This window comes from Meles meles, chromosome 3 (assembly GCF_922984935.1).
Source record: "Meles meles chromosome 3, mMelMel3.1 paternal haplotype, whole genome shotgun sequence".
NCBI lineage: Eukaryota > Metazoa > Chordata > Mammalia > Carnivora > Mustelidae > Meles > Meles meles.
In genome coordinates, this window is record NC_060068.1 from 118091243 (window position 1) to 118108126 (window position 16884).

Below are 16884 nucleotides of genomic sequence, written 5' to 3' on the forward strand. Positions count from 1 at the left end.
GTGACGCCGGGCCTGGGTAGTGGCTGCAGACAGGAATCACGGTGAGGTGGGGTCGCCTCGGGGTATGGGGCTGGGGAAGAGGGTGAGCGCCCACGTCGGGAACACGGTAGGCGAGGGTTTGGGACGTGGCTGAGACGCGCCTGGGGACCGGAAAGGCAGATCCGCTGCGGGGCGCGGCGCGCAGGGGCGGTGGGTGAGGGGCGTGGGGGCGCCCCGGGGCAGGCCGGGAAGGGGGGCGGCCCTCCCCCTGGGCCGGGCCAGGGCGGCGCTAGGACCTAGCGCGCGGAGGGAGCGAGCCGGGCGGCGCCTGCGCCCCCCGCCCCCCGCCGGCCGGCTCCCCTCCCCCGGCCGCTGGCTCGCTCCGCTCGCAACGCTGCAGAGGCTTCGAGGCGGCGGCGGCGGCGACTCCTTCTTTCCTTCCCTCCTCCTCTGGACGTCCGTCCGTCTGTGCGTCTGTCCGTTCGGCCTCGGTCCGGCCAGCAGCATGGCCGGCGTCAGCTTCAGCGGCCACCGCCTGGAGCTGCTGGCGGCGTACGAGGAGGTGATTCGGGAGGAGAGCGCGGCCGACTGGTGAGCCCCCCGCCCCCGCCCCCCGGCCCCTTTGTCCCCGCGCCGCCGCCGCCGCCGCCGCGCCTTTGTTTCCACCCGGCTCCGCCGCCCTGCAGCCAAGAAGGGAGGGGGAGACCCCGAAATGGTGCAGCGGCCCGGGAGGGTCAGGGAGGGGCTGCCTTTGTGCGCGCCGGGGGAGGGGCCGGGCCGGGCCAGGCGGGGCACTGCCGGGCCCCGAGCGCCCACAGGCGGTCCCAGTTGCGCGGTGGGAGCGGTGGCCGGACGCCGGCGGGAGAGATGCGGATTCCAGATGTGTGGCCCGGGGCCGCATGGTCCTGCGGGAGCCCATCCCCCGCCCTCTGCCCTCCCGCCCTGGGCCCGGGGGACAGGTGTGCACGGGGCGGCCAAGGGCACCTTCGCCACCTTCCAGCGGGCGAGGACCGGGCGGGGACGAGGGGGGGACCAAGCCAGGGGAGCCAGCGCAGCCTGTCTGGCCCAGCCCGGCCCGGCCACAGCACAAAGGAAAGCTAGGGCGGGGGAGGAGCCGAGCGGGCTGGGGGCCGGGGCGCCCCGCCCACCGGGGGGCCTCTCGGAGTTGGGGTGTGATGGAAAGACGTTCATTGCTACATAGCAACCACCAAGCGACTCCTGTTCCCCTCAGGGGTCGCGGAGGAGGCAGAGATGAGTCCTCCTCTCCCCGACCCCGAAGGGGATTGCGGGGACTAGACAGCAGGGCTGAGAGATGCCACGGGGACTGAACTGCCTGGCTAGGTGGCCAGCTGGGGTCCCTGAGGGGGAGCTCTCAGGCGCACAAGTGTGGAGGGAGCCCCGAAAGAGGTATGAGAGAGTGAGTAGATCCAGTGAGCCCCTAAGCCTCGTGGCCCAGTGGCCAGAGGCTCTCAGCAACCTGGTGGGGGAAAAGCTGAGCTACCCTATCCCCCTACCCCAGAGCTCTGGGAGGGAATGGACCACCTGCTCTTGGGCTGGAGTCCCGAGGGTGGGGGGTGGAAGCAAAAGGGTCCCACACTGCCCCATTCAGGAATCCTCTTCTCCCAAAATATTCTGTCCTGGGACAGGTGCCCGTTCTGTTCTCTAGGACTGATCTTCTCTTGGGAGGCAGGAAACTGAGGCACAGAGTGAGAATAGGTCTGAGGGACCTTAGTGGGGCTGGCTTCACCCTTATCCCAGGAGGGCAGTTAGGTAGGGACACTGACCTGGGGGCTGGAGGCGGGGCAAGATGGCCAGGCGTCCATGCCAAGGTACTGCAGCACTGGCGGACAGCCAGGCCTGGAGGGATGGACGCGGGAGACAAGCTCTCATGTCCTGCGGGTCAGTCACAGGAGAGGCCAGCACAGGCTAAGCTGGTAGGCGGCCCACCCATTGTCCCAGCCCTGCCCCAAGGGGGCTGAAATCATGGGAGGAGTTCAGGGCAAGTGGCCAGCTTGGTCTGGTGGAGGAGCTAGGCTTGGGGTAGGGGCCTTGCCTGCAGAGAGTCACAGTTGGCCTTAACACCCCTCTCTCGCCCTCTGGTCTGGTGGTTACTGTCTACCATCACCCCATTTCCCTCTAACCTCTGGCAGCCCAGTGCAGGGATACACAGCCACTGCTGGGCCATCTCCTGCTTAGCTGGAGCCTGGGCTCCTACCTCCCAGCAGCATCCATGTGGCCAAAGCAAGTTATTCATCACTGGCATGCGTCACCCCCATCTGGGTTGTGTGTGGGACACATACACGCACACACATACAAACACACACCCTTGCACATACACACATTTGGTCAATCCGGAGGACCTAGATAGCATTTTGTAAAAAGGGTGTGAGTGTCCCATCCTGCAGAGTGGGGCATGAGTGCTTCAGTGCCCAGTACAGAGCCAGGGGTACAGTGGAATCTTAAGACGCAGGGGCTGACCCTGCACTCAGAGACCAGAGGAGGGCATCTTGGGTACAGTTGCTGTCTTGGTCAGGGGCGTGGGCACTGCCCTCCTGTACCTTGCCTCCTAGGGGGAGCTCACTCCTAGGTGGCAGAGGCTTTGAAATGGACCGTTGCCCCAACTACTCACTGTGTTGACCACACACAAGGGTCTGCTCCTCTCTGGTCTTCTTGAAAAGAGAAAGCGGGGATGGGACTTTGCCCTATCTGGGACCCCCAGGGTCCTTCCAACTCCGACATGCTGAGAGTAGGATTGTCCTGAGGGGTTCACCTGCCTTTGGTCCCCCCACCTCAGCTGAATGCAGGATCTCCCGAATGCAGTGGCTACATTCCAGCCTCCCCTCACCCTCGCCCAGTGTCCCTGGCCTGTGCAGTTTCTCAGAGTTGGGTGTTAATATCATGGATATTTACGGGGGCTGTCTTATGGTGGCCCCGGAACCCAGTGAGTGAGAGGTGTCAACTGTCTGAATCAGCTATCTCTGCTTCACACAGCTTACAGTTAGAGGCATTGTCTGTCTCAAGGGGTTGAAGCTGAAGAGACATGTAGATTCCTGGGCCCCCCATCCTGATACCTTGTGGTTTCACCAGCTCCCACCCATTCAGGCCTGGGCTGCCTCTGATGTGTTTGGAAGCACAGATCTAATGAGATCTGGGATGGGCTCGGAGGCTTCTTGACATCCGTGCTGGGGTATGGTGGGTGTTCTGGGGAAGGGCAGCTTAGGGCAGGACTTCCTTGGGAGCTGGTATTGGGTGCCTGAGGGATTTCAGTGGGGGGGGGGATGGGGGGGGACCCTGAGGTAGAGAAGTATGTCTGGCCCTTCTCTGGAGGGAACCACATAGCCAGAGGCTCTCTGGTGGGAAACTTGTCCACTTGTGTTTGGCAATCCCAAGTGTTTAGTATGGATCTGGAAGTCTGGTTGGAAAGGCGGGCAGGGGGCAGAGGTCAGGATTTGAAGGCCTGCTAAAGGCTTTGAACTTAGGTATTGTTTCTGCCAAGCAAGGACTGTGGCAGTTAGCAGAAAAAGTTGGCCGGGGGTGGGTAGGCAAGGGTTGAGCGTGCAAGGGGTCCTTGGCAGGGCTGTTGTTCCTGGCCCTCAAAGAGGCTGACAAGTTGTCCCATGGGGGTGTGCTACCTAGAGCAGTGTCTGGCAACCAGGGTCTTTGAGTTCTGCCTCTGTTTCTGGTCTGTGGAATGGAGAGGGGCAGACCCCTGCTTCTCTGAGGGCCCTTTGTTCCCAGGGGTGGTTAGGGTAGCCAGACAGGTGGTGGGACAGCTGTGCTGAGAGGCAGCTGCCAGGGTTGGGGCCCAGGCAACAGTTGGACCAGGAGCTTCCCAGCCCCACAGCCCACCTGTGTCCCTTTCCAGCTCCCGGAGAAGGGGGGGTGGGGTGGGGGCTGGGGATCTTTTGGCTCTGGCAATGACTTGTGCTGACCTCATATGAGACTGAGCCAAGCCTTCCTTTCCTTTCCTCCTCCCTCTCCACCCCCCTTCCTTCCTCCCCCTTCCCTCCCTCCCTCTTTCATTTTTCTCTTCATCCCTTCACTTCCTTTCTCTTCTCTTTCTTCGTCCCCCTCTCCCAGTTTCTCCCTCCCATTCTCTTCTCCATCACCCTGTCTCTCCTTCTAACCCCCACCCTCCTCTGCCTGTCCTGGAAGTAGGAAAGGAAAGCATGTGGAAGGGGCTTGATACCTCCTGAGCCTCCGAGACAGGGCCCTTCACCCTTGCTCCACTGGGTTCCCAGGAGGAGACGTCTCTGCCTTCCCTTCCATGAAATGAGTGCTGTGCCAGTGCTGCTGAGGGGTGGGGGGGAGCCAGGGCAGAAAAAGCTAGGGAGGAAGGAGGAAGGCTGCTAGGGTCAGCTTTCTGGTGAAACTAAGGCAGAAGGAAAGGCCAGCACTCCCAGGAGGCCAAGGCCTCCTCAGCTCTGGCAGAGGCCTAGGGGCTGGAAGGCCAGGAGAACATTCCCACCGGGGGTCTGTGGCTGGGCAAGAGTGACGAGAGTGACTGCAGTGACCTCATCCCCATTTCAGAGAGGCAGAGGTTGAGGCCAAGGGCATGTCCCCAGGGTCCTTTGTGTTCAGGAGAATGTGGCTAGGGTGGGCCCGTCATTTGCCAATTGTCAGGTTGTCATGGTTACCAAGGGATGCCCAGCAAAGAGAGCACCAGGTTCTCCTCCCCCTTCCTTGCCTTGGGGGGAGGGGTGGTGGGTACTGAGAACACGCCAGGTAGGTTCCCCGCGCCGGCCAATGGGGGCTGAGGATCCTGGTAGCCAGGGAACGGTAACCAAGGAACCGTCGCCTTGGAGTCTCCATCTCACACCCGCTCACTGGGTTGTAGGCTGCCAGGGCCCGAGCTATGAGAATGGGACACATGGGCTCCCTCAAAGCCAGCGACCAGGCAGTGATTTCTGCCCCCTTGCCTATTCCCCACCTGACTCTCGCCTCCCTCTACCAAGACCCAAGCTGCCCCCCACGGGGCTTCAGCCAATACTGGGGCCTAGCCCTGCTGTCATGATGACATGGCAGCGCTAGACCAGAACCCCTACTCCTGTCCTGCCTCCTCTGGGTCCCTCCTCCCCGGAGCCATCCCCGCCCAAATTGGCGGCCTAGGCCCTGTCAGTACTCTGAGCCATCCCTCCCTCTCCCCAGGGCTCTGTACACATATGAGGATGGCTCAGATGACCTCAAGCTCGCAGCATCAGGAGGTAAGAATTCCAGCCATTCCTCTGCCTTCCTCTCCACCCCCTCCTCCGGTTGTTTTCTTTCCCACCCTCCTGGCTCTGGGCCATCTCCCTGCCTGCAGCCAGCGGACCCACACTTGTCTGCCTGTGTCCTTCCTCCAGCCATCCCAAAGATCCCCAGGGTAGGGAGGGAGGGAGCCTTGCTTGTTCTTTGATTATGAGAAGACTGAGCTTCAGAAACGGAGAGTGACTTGCCCAAAGTCACACAGCTAGGAGGGAAGGGGCCTGGCAGGGATGGCCCAGATCACATCCACTTTGTCCAGAGCCCAAGAATTTTATTTTACCTCACTGGGCATAGCACTGTGTGAGAGGTGATGATGTGCGAAAAGTGAGACATGGGATGTGTGAAGAACAAACACTTCCTTGGTCCTAAATCGGGCCCTGGGGGATTCAAAGACAAAGCTTGTTGCTGCCTGTTGTCCCTGTCTCACAGCAGCACAGAGCTGTGGGACTCCAGATCTCTGGGTATGCTTGCAGAGCTCATGAGAGGAGTCTTTCCTTCGGGTTCTAGGCCCTTTGCAGGGCAAGGGTTCAGGAGTTGGGGAGTCTGGCTTGATACCCTCCTTATTCCCCCAGACGGGGGTCTGCAGGAGCTTTCCGGCCACTTTGAGAACCAGAAGGTGATGTACGGCTTCTGCAGCGTCAAGGATTCCCAGGCTGCTCTGCCCAAATACGTGCTCATCAACTGGGTATGCAGCTGTGGGCTGGGGACAGGAGGGAAGGCCCCAGGACACTTGCCCCCCTCCCCACTTCACCTACTGACGCCACCAGAGAGAGCCCCACTAGTCCCCGGGGAAGAGACCCAGGGTCTCAGGCTGTTGCCCCCTCTTGTTTTTTTTCCCAACCCCCTCTTTGTTGGGTACTTTGCAGGTTGGTGAAGATGTGCCTGATGCCCGAAAATGCGCTTGTGCCAGCCATGTGGCTAAGGTGGCTGAGTTCTTCCAGGTGCGAGTGGGGCCAGGACTTGTGGGGGCGGGGCCAGACCCCCGGGGCAGTGTCTCTCTGCTGGTGGGGGTCACAGGATGGAGCCATGCTACCTGAATACGCCTTCCTGCTGCAGGGTGTCGATGTGATTGTGAATGCCAGCAGCGTGGAAGACATAGATGCGGGTGCCATCGGGCAGCGGCTCTCCAACGGGCTGGCGCGGCTCTCCAGCCCTGTGCTGCACCGGCTGCGGCTGCGTGAGGATGAGAACGCTGAGCCGGTGGTCAGTGTGTGCCTGGGGCAGGCCAGCCCTACCAGGGCTTCCCCCGCCTCCTCTGTGCCTGTTCATCTTCACCCTTTTGTGAAGGGGAGCTCCCAGAGCACTCAGCCTGTTTTCCTCACTCATGCCAAGCTATTTGACTCTGCAGGGCACCACCTATCAGAAAACTGATGCAGCTGTGGAAATGAAGCGGATTAACCGTGAGCAGTTCTGGGAGCAGGCCAAGGTGTGGACCCCTGCCCCAGCTTTCAGGCTGAGCTGCCCCTCCCTGATTCTACCCCAGGGCACAGATCTGGCCTCTGTCCCCAAGTCCCTCGCTCATGTGTCCCACCTTGTGTGCTACCCCGGCTGAAAGACGGAGTCGTTTTGGCTTAGCCCATAAGGCCTAGTTCCCTGAACCTTCCAGTCCTAGGTTGGGGTGGGTTGGAGGGGTGGGGGCAGGCCCCTGCTCAGGGCCTGCACTGCCTTGGTGTGGGGGGGTTGCAGAAGGAGGAAGAGCTGAGGAAGGAGGAGGAGCGGAAGAAGGCCCTGGATGAGAGACTCAGGTTTGAGCAAGAGCGGATGGAGCAGGAACGGCAGGAACAGGAGGAGCGGGAACGGCGCTACCGGGAGCGGGAACAGCAGATCGAGGAGCACAGGTTGGCCCTGCCCCACCTTCCGCCACCTGCTCCAGGCCTCGTGCGACCCACCCTAAGGTGTGCTTGCCGGCTTATCATTCCAGGAGGAAACAGCAGACTTTAGAAGCAGAGGAGGCCCAGCGGCGGTTGAAGGAGCAGTCGATCTTTGTAAGTTTCTAGCCAGGGCTCCCCATCTTCCGGTGAGAAGTGAGAACGGTCCCTATGTGCCTGGGCCTTGGCAGGAGGTCTGGGAGGCATGGTTATCAGTGACTTGGGGACAGTTCTGGGTGTTTGGAGTACCTCTGCATGGGCACAGAGTGTTCCAGAGTATCGGGCCGGTCACCTGACCGTGGAGATCTCTAGTCCCTGGCTGTGGAAAGAGACCTCCTTGAAGAAGCTTATTCTGTAGACTGAAAGAGAAAATCTACCCTGACCCAGACCCTCACTGGCCAGCCCCCGCACTCTCCCCACTGGAGCCTAAGAGGCTTGGGGTGGATTAGACACACTTACTGCACTTGGGGGGCTGGGGCCTGAGTCCCACTGCAGTTGTGCTGCAGAGCCACATGGCTGAGTTTGGGCCAGCGTTGGGAGCATCGGTGCACACGTGCGTGTCTTTCGAAGGGTGCTGTCTGGCCTCCACACCTTGGCATGGCCCACAAAGTCACACTGGAGTTGAGTCTTCATGCTTTGAATGGAATTTTGTAATTCAGAGCTGAGGTCATTCAGGTGGGAGCATGGTAGAGTTCTGACTGGGAGGCGGCCAGTTACCTGGCTGGGGCTGTGCTGGCCAGTTGTGCCATGAGGACCCAGACAGGAGGCTGGGAGGGCCGAGGCCAGACAGCCCTGCAGCCCCTGGCTGGAAGTGGCTGTCACAGTTCACTAGGGTCACACCAGCCCTGGTAGTAGGGACGGCGGGCGGATAGTGAGCTCCAACTGTAAGCGTTCATTAGATGGGCATGACTTTTCATAAAAGTAACTGATAAAGCAAATTTATTTTAAATGGTGCCAAAATGTCTGTAAAATGTGCCATCTTGACCATTTTTAAGTGTACGGTTCAGTGGCATTAAGATTCCCAGCAAATTCACTTTGTACAACTGTCATCACTGTTTATCTCCAGATTTTTTTTTTTCAATCTTCGCATACTGAAACTCTGTCCACATTAAACACTCAGTCCTCATTCTCTCCTCCCCCAGGCCCCTGACAGCTGCCTTTCTGCTTTCTGTGAATTTGATTACTCTTAAGTACCTTATTTGAATGGAATTGTGATTTTTTTTCCTTTTGTGACCAGGTTATTTCACTTAGTACAGTGTTTTTAAGGTTCATCCACATGACAGAATGTCTTCCTTTTTTTTTTTTTTGTTTTTTAAAGATTTTATTTATTCATTTGAGAGAGAGAGACAGAGAGTACACACAAGCAGGGGGAGCAGCAGACAGAGGGAGAAGCAGGCTCTCCACTGAGCAGGGGTCCTGATGTGGGACTCAATCCCAGGACCCCAGGATCATGACCTGAACTGAAGGCAGACGCTTAACCAACTGAGCCACCCAGACGCCTCAGAATGTCTTCCTTTTTAAGGCTAATAATATTCCATTGTATGTATACCCACATTTTGTTTATCCATTCAAAGCAAGGTCACTTTGAAAAAGCTTATTTTGACAGAAGATTTCATACACACGCACACACAAAGGCTGATAGACTAGTATGGTGACTCCCTGAAGTGATCACTCCTCTTCAGCAGTTGTCAGAGTTTCAGGCAAAGTCTTAAAGTCTCACGCCATTATTAGTCTCATCCAGCCCTTCAAGAGTGGCTCATATGACGGTGACAATGGATATTCTAGCAGGTCAGTGTGGTACCCTACAATTTCAGGCCCTCTTAAGAAGGTCCCATCTGAGGGGCACCTGGGTGGCTCAGTGGGTTAAAGCCTCTGCCTTCGGCTCAGGTCATGATCCCAGGGTCCTGGGATAGAGTCCCGCATCGGGCTCTCTGCTCAGCAGGGAGCCTGCTTCCCTTCCTCTCTCTCTCTGCCTGCCTCTCTGACTACTTGTAATCTCTGTCTGTCAAATAAATAAATAAAATCTTTAAAAAAAAAAAAAAAAAAAAAAGAAGGTCCCATCTGAGAACTTTGGAATTTAGAACCATAAAAATGCTTTCCTGTTGCTTAAGCTGTTGTTCTGCTTTCTTTTCTCTGTGAAGAATTGCCTGCCTTGTCTGAGTTCCCATTTTGCCTGGGCTGCCAGGGAGCTCTCATGTATCTGAAAATGCTAGGGCACAGCAGGGCTTTTGACCCTATGATTAGTGTACTGATCTCACTTTCCGGCCCGTAGCCCTAATTTGTTTCAATGTTTTGCTCTTTGTTGGTAGTTCAGGTTTTGTGGTGAGCTTGCCTCCAGTCCTTTTTCTGAATGAGGCAGAGGAATCTGGTGAGGTCCCCCAGGCAGGGCTGGAACACCAGCAGATGCTGGTGGCATATAATTTATGGGAAGGTAAGGGGCGTGGAGCCCAGTGGGCTGAGGAGCAAGGGAAATTTGATTGGAAGGAGAGAGCTAGGTCAGAGGAGGACTTGAGATCTCATTCTAGAAGATGCAAAGCTGTGGTTGGAGTGACAACTCTCGAGGCAGGTACTTGGAAGGGTCATTCTTTTAAATTATCCTGAGAGAAAAGCTTAAGTTTTAGGTGATGTGCACAAAACAAAGAAGCCCTGCGACTCCCCCACCTTACCTGCAGCTTCTTCCCCCGCTCGGCCTCAGCCCCTCGTGCCCCATTTGCCACACTTGTGGCAGGAGCAGCACTGATCCAGAAGCGTGGCTGTCGTGAGTTCGGTTGAGCAAGCACATGCCAGCTGAACCTTGTGCTGGCCACTGACACACAGATCTGACTGCTCGGTCTTTGTCACACACGGAGGATGGGGCAAGGATCCCAGAAAAAGGAAGTTAGGATACAGTGTACTTTGCAGTGTGTGCCTGGACCACCTCGTGGAGACCCAGAAATGACCCGAATAGGCTAGGGACCTCTTCCCCAGGAGACAGTGCAGTGTTCACGCTGAGGCTTGAAGCGGGAAGAGTTGGACCTGGCGTGGGAGATGGGCATTTGGGGCAGGAGAGCTTGAGCTCTTGTGCAAAGGCGTGGAGGGGGGAAATGGCTTGCCTGTTCCAGAAACTGTGACCACATCGTGCTACAGGGTGTGTGGGTGAGTCAGGGCAGGAGGCGGGTGTTAGGTGACAGGCTAGATCAGACAAGGGGAAAGGGGACATGGGACAAACAAGGGGCCCTATCTACCTTTACTGCTGGGGTAGCAGCCTCAAAACTGCAGTGTAGTTAGCTGGTACAGTGCAATAGGGAATGGTGGGGACTGCAGTGAGCGGGACAGCATGTGCCTGGGGTCAGGGTCCCTGCAGCGCAGCTCTAGCCAATAGTTGCTTTGGGGTATGTCCATTGTGGCCAGGGCTTCTGGCATTAGAAGAGAAATTGGAGATCCTGATTTTGGTATGAAACTCCTGATTTTTAAATGGTAGCAACTAATATGTTTTTAAAATACCACACTGGCAAAACAAAAGCTGTCTGTGGGCCGTACTCAGCAAGTACTCACTATACTGGTGATGTTGAGCTAGAAAAGATCCTGGTCTGATGTGGATTTTGCAAAGATCTTATACGAGAGGAGAGCGAGGGACAGGTGACTAATGAGAAGCCCTTGGTCATGATTTCCAGGATCGGGGCAGCAGTGATGGGGGTGTGGTTGACTGGGTGCTGGAGTAGGAGGCCCAAGAACACTTGGGTACAAAGCAGGGAGGGCTCCTGAATGATCCTGGATGCCTGGTTGGATCTGGGGGTGAAGGAGCAGGAGGAGCTGAGCCGGGTACCCAGGCGCCTGTCTGAGCTGGAGATGAGGTGGCCTGGGCCCTGCAGGTGGAGAGAAGGAGCTACGTGACCGGCTGGTGAAGGGAGCCAGAGGTGCCACCACCAAGCCCCTTCCTGCCAGGTTGTGGAGAAAAACGTGGGGCCTGTAAGGCGGCCAACAGCTCAGGGGGAGTGGGGTGCCCAGGACACTGTCCGTTTGGTTTCCAGGGTGACCAGCGGGATGAGGAGGAAGAGACCCAGATGAAGAAGTCTGAATCAGAGGTAGAGGTGAGAGCTGGGAAGAGGGCAAGTGAGGTGGGCGGGGCTCGCCTCCTCTGGGCCTGCCCTCACCTCACCCTTCCTCCATGCCTCTAGGAGGCCGCGGCCATTATTGCCCAGCGGCCTGACAATCCGCGGGAATTCTTCAAGCAGCAGGAACGAGTTGCATCGGCCTCTGCAGGCAGCTGTGATGCACCCTCACCCTTCAACCACCGGCCAGGTAGTCCCAGGTCCCACCCCCACCTGACCCCAACTTCTCAGGTTTGGGGCCTGAGCCTCTCTGCAACTCTTTCTTGGAAGGGAAGCCTTGCCCAAGGACCCCTTGGAGAAGGCAAGGCCGTTCACTGAGTGTGCTTTCACCCACCGGTTTCACGGTGGCAGGACCGAGAGGGGCTCAGGCCAGGGTCGGTGTTGGCCTCGGCTGAGCAGTGGGCAGTGCTGGAGGTCATCTGGGCAGCTCTGGCATGGGCTGAGGCACCCCCCTGGCTACAGGGAGCTGCCCCACTGGGGTTGAACTAGGTCTTGCCTAAAGGACTGCGGGTGCATGTGGGGCAGGCTCTGACCCTAGGCCTGAGTTTGAGCAGCTTGGAACCAGTGTCCAGTGCAGCTTCCACCTCCCTCCACAAAGCACCCTTCCACTCCATCCGCTGCTCTGCGTGTTTGCTCCTGCTGTGTGCTTGGCCCTGTGCTGCGGTTCCAGGGGTGGGGCCCGCTGTCCCGTGATGCTTAGAGGCTGGCTTGGTGTGGCAGGCTCATTGCTGTGCGTGCCTGGTGCTGGGGGGAGTCATCTGATGGCTTGAGGCTGTGGCCTAGTGTGGCTGATTGTGTGCCCTAGCACAAGGCACTTTGGACTTCTAGGGCCAGCTCTGGGGTGGGGGAGGGGGTGAGGCCTTGGGGTGGGGGTGGGGCAGACTGACCCTCTCTTGTCCTCTGTCTCTCTCTGTCTGTCTCTCTCGGCAGGTCGTCCGTACTGCCCTTTCATAAAGGCATCGGACAGTGGGCCTTCCTCCTCCTCCTCTTCCTCCTCCTCCCCTCCACGGACTCCCTTTCCCTATATCACCTGTCACCGCACCCCAAACCTCTCTTCCTCCCTCCCATGTAGGTAGCAGCCCCAGGCTTCAGTGGGAGGGGTAAGGAGGGCCCCGCTTCCCAGCAGTGCCCCCACCCTCACTCCCCTAGCCTGACCGCTGATCTCTGGTGCTTGTCCCCAGAGCAGGTACTACCTGCCTCTTTCCCTTGGCCCTGAAGGGGCTCTGGCCCCAAGGGGCCTGGCTTATAGGATCTGGAGCTGTGGTCTGGCCCCTGAGGAGCCTGGGGGGCTCCCAGCCCCCACGCAGACTCCACACAGGAGGTGCTGGCCAGACCCCAAGGTGGACAGTCCTGGTCCCACCTGGCTCCCTGGCCCTCCTTGACCAGCCTGGGGCTTTGTTCCACAGGCAGCCACCTGGACAGCCACCGGAGGATGGCCCCTACCCCCATCCCCACCCGGAGCCCATCGGACTCCAGCACGGCTTCTACCCCTGTTGCCGAACAGATTGAGCGGGCTCTGGATGAGGTCACATCCTCGCAGCCTCCACCACTGCCACCGCCACCCCCTCAAGGTGAGTGAGGGGCTAATCCCTAGCTGCCCTGGGGCTCCCACCAGTCCCTGGGCTGGCACCCCCATGTGGCCATGGTGACAACTCAGGGATCTGAGCCCTCCGCCGCCACCCAGAGTATCCTGCGGTGGCTGTGGCCGGGAGGAGCGCTGGTGTTGCAGTCCGACCTGCTGTCTCGACCTCAGCGGTTCTCCCTGCAACGGGGATTGGCCTTCCTCCTGGCGCTGCCGAGCAGATTGAAGACCCGAGGAGATAAAGGGGGCTTCAGGGCCCAGGGGGTGTGCTGGAAGGCGCTCTGTATGGAGCTCTTAGTGGAAGCCTTCAATTCTGGAAGCCGGTGACTCCTCAGTGGGTGGGCTGAGTAGAGGAGGGCGGCTGTCCCAGGCCTGCATCCTTTCCCAGGATGCTGACCACATGCCTATCCTCCATGTGTGCTCTGACAGAGACCCAGGAGCCTGGGCCCAGCCTGGATAATGAAGAGACTAGCCAAGAGGCCAGAGCAGCAGCCCCTGAGTCCTGGGCCGGCCCCACGGAGGAGCCCCCACAAGCACCAGAGCCTCCCCGGGGGCAGGGCAGCCCTACGGAGGACTTGATGTTCACGTCTCCAGAGCAGGCTGTCCTGGCTGCCCCTCTGGAACCTGCCGTGGCCCATGCCGCTGCAGCTGACGCCCCGGCCACTGATGCCCTTGAAACCGACACCACCACTGCTGACACCACCGTTGCCCACACTGTCACCCCCGCCACAGCCAGCCTCATTGACCTATGGCCTGGCAATGGGGAAGAGGCCTCCACAGCCCAGGCTGAGCCTAGGGTGCCCACACCTCCCTTGGGTGCCGAGGTCACTCTGGCAGAGGTCCCCCTGCTAGACGAGGGGGCTGAGGAGCCACTGCCACTGGCAGGCAAAGGCTGTGCCAATCTTCTCAATTTTGATGAGCTGCCTGAGCCGCCAGCTACCTTCTGTGACCCAGAGGAGGAGATAGAAGGGGAGCCCCTAGCTTCCCCCCAGGTCCCAACTCTGCCCTCGGCTCTAGAGGAGCTGGATCAGGAGCCAGAGCTGGAGCCAGAGCCAGAGCCCCACCTGCTGACCAATGGCGAGACCACCCAGAAGGAGGGGACTCAGGTGGGGCAGGGACAGCCTGGTGGAAGGGGTGGTGGGAGGGCTTCTAACAGGGGGTACACCCTTTCTCTACCACCCACGTTATTGGAGGGAAGCTCCATACAGTACTTCCTCCTTGGGCCTGCTTTGCTTTTTTGTCGAAGGCAGGCATATGTTTCCCTGGAAACCACTGATGGAATCACTGGTTGTTGGGGAAACGAGCTCAGGCCTGGTAGGTCAGCCCTAGTCGTCCTGGGTGGGACCCAGTGACCTGGAGCTTTCGTCCTGCAGGCCAGTGAGGGGTACTTCAGCCAATCACAGGAAGAGGAGTTCGCCCAATCGGAAGAGCTGTGCGCAAAGGCCCCGCCTCCTGTGTTCTACAACAAACCTCCAGGTGAGTACTGGGGTGGGAGATGGGAGGAATTCCGGTAGAGGGCCTGGGTTCCGGTGTGAACATGGGCGCGTGCACACACACAATCGGTTGGCGGTGCTGGGTTCAAGTGTTTGCACACACACAGCCACGGCTCCCAGGGGCTGGGGGACACAGCCGTGGATCTGCTGGGCCTTAACTCCGCTCCCTTCCCAATATCACAGAAATCGACATCACCTGCTGGGATGCAGACCCAGTACCAGAAGAGGAGGAGGGCTTCGAGGGCGGTGATTAGCAGTGGTGCCCGCCCTCAGGCTGCCCTTGCCAAGGCCGCCCACCTGTGCCGGCCTCTGGTCAGACGGCCCGCCGCGCCTGCACTCGCAGCAGCTCCGCCTGGCACCCACTCCGGATTCCGGCCCTGGCCCCGGACTTGGCCGCTTCCTTACCCACAGGGCCTGACTTTTACAGCTTTTCCCTTTTTTTTAAAGTTGATAGGAGACTTGTACAGTTGACTGGTTTTCCTCCCGTTGGTAGTTGAGACGCTGTTGCAAATTTTACCCCGTCCCCGCCCGGTCCGGATTGTAGCTCTTAGTTCTCCCTGCTCACTCAAGCTGGCCGGGGTGGAGGCCTCACCCTACTTGGGGCCTGGCGTCGGGGGAGCTCTGGTGGGAAAATGCCCCGCCTCTTTTCCTAGTTTTATGTTTCTTGGAAAAATATCACTTTGTATTCTCTGTCCAGGGCTTCAGATATTTTGCACGAATTTTAAAACATGGCAATAAATGGCTCGTGGGCTCTGGCTCCCTGGGACCCCCCCTCCCCGCCCATCTCTTGACCCCTCCCCGCCTGGCCCAAAGGAAGTAGGCCCAGCTGGGGCCCCTCAGCTTCCAGGCCCTTTCCTGCCCCCCTCCTGCTGGGCAGGTCCCAAGCTGGAGGCCCTAGGCGTGGATCAGGTCAGGGCTATCAGTGGGGCCCGGGGCTTGGACGGCCCCTCCCCAACTCCTCCCTCTTTGCTTGGGTTCCTTTTTCACGTTCAGTAACTGTTTTTTGGAAAGCACAAACTTCTGTAACGGGTCGTGCTCATGTCTGTTAATAAAGAAATCCAGATCCCTTCGGGCCTGCGGCTCCGGGCCTCTAGGGGCAGATCTTGGGTGTGCCGCCTGCCCTGACCCTAATTCCCAACTCTTCCCACCTCCAAGGTCACCGGGGCCACCCTCACCTTGATCTGATGGGCAGGAAAGGTAGAGTCTGGGGCTCCCAGGGGAACCAGCCTATGAACTTAGGTTCCGCACCCTCAGGGCAGTTTGTAGCCAAAAGGTGCCCTCAGGTTCTGTCCCACCAAGGCCCAGGCACGCCTGGCTACCAGAACCTTGGGCGCAAGCAGTGGGTGTCCCCTCCGCTTGTACCAAACCAGATCACACACCTTTATTTTCCTCAAAATGTAACAAACGGGGTAAGAAATCCCTCCCTCCCCGCCCTCCCCCGCAGTCCAAGGGAAGCATTTAAAAAGCCCCGCAGTCAGGCTACAAGTCCGCGCGCGGGTGGGGCCCGGAACGCCGGGCGCCCCTCTATACGGCTGTAGTCCTCCCGAACAAGGGGATGGAGACCGGCAGACGCCAAGCTCCATGCTCCAGAGGCTCGCGGCTGCTGAGCTCGGAGTCGGTCCAGCTGGGGAAGACCCGGCGGCCACGGTCCGCTTGCAGACAGAGCGCAGGGCAGGGTGGCGCGGGCCGTGGAGCGCTGGGCAGGTGCAGCGCCGACGTGTAACCCCGATCCAGGAAGAGTGGCTTGTAGCTGGGCGGCGGCTGCTCCTGTTTCTCCGAGCTATCGCGGCGGCTCAGAAAGGGTGTGACGATCTTGCGGTAGAGGCCGCGCGTGTCCGTGAGCACCTCACTGTAGGGCGGTGGCGGTTCGGCCATCAGCACCGCCTCTTCATAGCACGGTGGCTTGGACATGTCCGATTCCGCTGCAGAGTAGGAAGCGGTCCGAAGGGTGAGGCCCCCGGCCCCCCTACGGAAGCCTTGGCCAGCTGCCAACCCCAGGCCCAGCCCGTTTCCTCCAAGGCACCTAGAGAGGCTGTCCAGCGGAAGCCTCACTGGTTAGGAGTGACCCCGCCCACCCTTAGTGGCCCGCGTTGCACCCCCACCCCCCGGCGGAGGTCTGGACTTACCTTGCCGTGGGTAGCTCCAAGGCCTCGGCGGCACCGCTAGGTGCGCCGGCGGCGGGTGCGGAAGCGCGTGGTGGTGTGCGTGCGGGTGTGCGTGTGGCTGCGCCGGCCCGTGGTGCAGCATAGGGTGGACGTGCACGTGCTGATGCGCGTGCGCCGGCGCCTCGAGGCGGCCGCGCTGCGGTGGTGGCGGCGGCGCCAAGCCTGGGGGGCTTCCAGCCAGGCTGCCCTCGAGCTCCAGGGGTTCCAGCTCGAGGGCGCGGAGGTTCTGCTCACGTAGTCGCTCCTCCTGTCGCCGTTTGAGGCGGCGGCGCAGAAAGCTGCAGAAGCAGCAGAGTAGGACGATGAGACCCCAGATGAGCCAGAAACCGGCGAAGCACGTGAGGAACGTGTAAGTGCCCTGGGACATAACCATGGCGGCGGCGGGTCCTCGGCTGCTTCACTGGACACTGGGCTCCTCTGAGTGGCCCCGGGCCCGCGCCACGCTCCCAGGCGCCGCCAGCG

The 16884-nt window shown here is 59.5% G+C and overlaps 2 protein-coding genes across 3 annotated transcripts; one reads left to right on the plus strand and one right to left on the minus strand.

Moving 5' to 3' along the window:
* The first annotated feature begins 325 nt into the window (after positions 1–325).
* On the plus strand, positions 326–15326 carry DBN1 (drebrin 1). Of its 2 annotated transcripts, XM_046000967.1 has the most exons (15): positions 326–570; positions 5128–5183; positions 5796–5908; positions 6090–6164; positions 6280–6426; positions 6572–6649; positions 6910–7061; positions 7145–7208; positions 11102–11161; positions 11249–11372; positions 12113–12250; positions 12589–12753; positions 13194–13870; positions 14138–14240; positions 14441–15326. In XM_046000967.1, the coding sequence occupies exons 1-15, from the start codon at positions 485–487 to the stop codon at positions 14509–14511; spliced, it is 2109 nt and encodes a 702-aa protein (XP_045856923.1). In that variant the 5' UTR covers positions 326–484; the 3' UTR covers positions 14512–15326. The 2 variants fall into 2 exon arrangements, with proteins under 2 accessions (XP_045856923.1, XP_045856924.1); XM_046000968.1 differs by lacking the exon at positions 12113–12250 and having other exon boundaries at positions 327–570.
* A 365-nt stretch (positions 15327–15691) lies between these two features.
* On the minus strand, positions 15692–16805 carry PRR7 (proline rich 7, synaptic). The gene is made up of 2 exons (XM_045999767.1): positions 16384–16805; positions 15692–16179 (listed from the first exon to the last, which is right to left on the minus strand). The coding sequence occupies exons 1-2, from the start codon at positions 16793–16795 to the stop codon at positions 15782–15784; spliced, it is 810 nt and encodes a 269-aa protein (XP_045855723.1). The 5' UTR covers positions 16796–16805; the 3' UTR covers positions 15692–15781.
* Positions 16806–16884: the final 79 nt, after the last annotated feature.

What these genes read in the sequence shown, in the direction of transcription:
- DBN1 (XM_046000967.1), top strand. Translation starts at nt 485, where the DNA reads ATGGCCGGCGTCAGCTTCAGCGGCCACCGCCTGGAGCTGCTGGCGGCG. An exon ending in ACCCTTCAACCACCGGCCAG is followed by an intron (nt 11,373 to 12,112) that starts GTAGTCCCAGGT and finishes CTCTCTCGGCAG; the next exon opens with GTCGTCCGTACTGCCCTTTC. An exon ending in CCCAGAAGGAGGGGACTCAG is followed by an intron (nt 13,871 to 14,137) that starts GTGGGGCAGGGA and finishes TTCGTCCTGCAG; the next exon opens with GCCAGTGAGGGGTACTTCAG.
- PRR7 (XM_045999767.1), bottom strand. Translation starts at nt 16,795, where the DNA reads ATGGTTATGTCCCAGGGCACTTACACGTTCCTCACGTGCTTCGCCGGT. An exon ending in TTGGAGCTACCCACGGCAAG is followed by an intron (nt 16,180 to 16,383) that starts GTAAGTCCAGAC and finishes CCTACTCTGCAG; the next exon opens with CGGAATCGGACATGTCCAAG.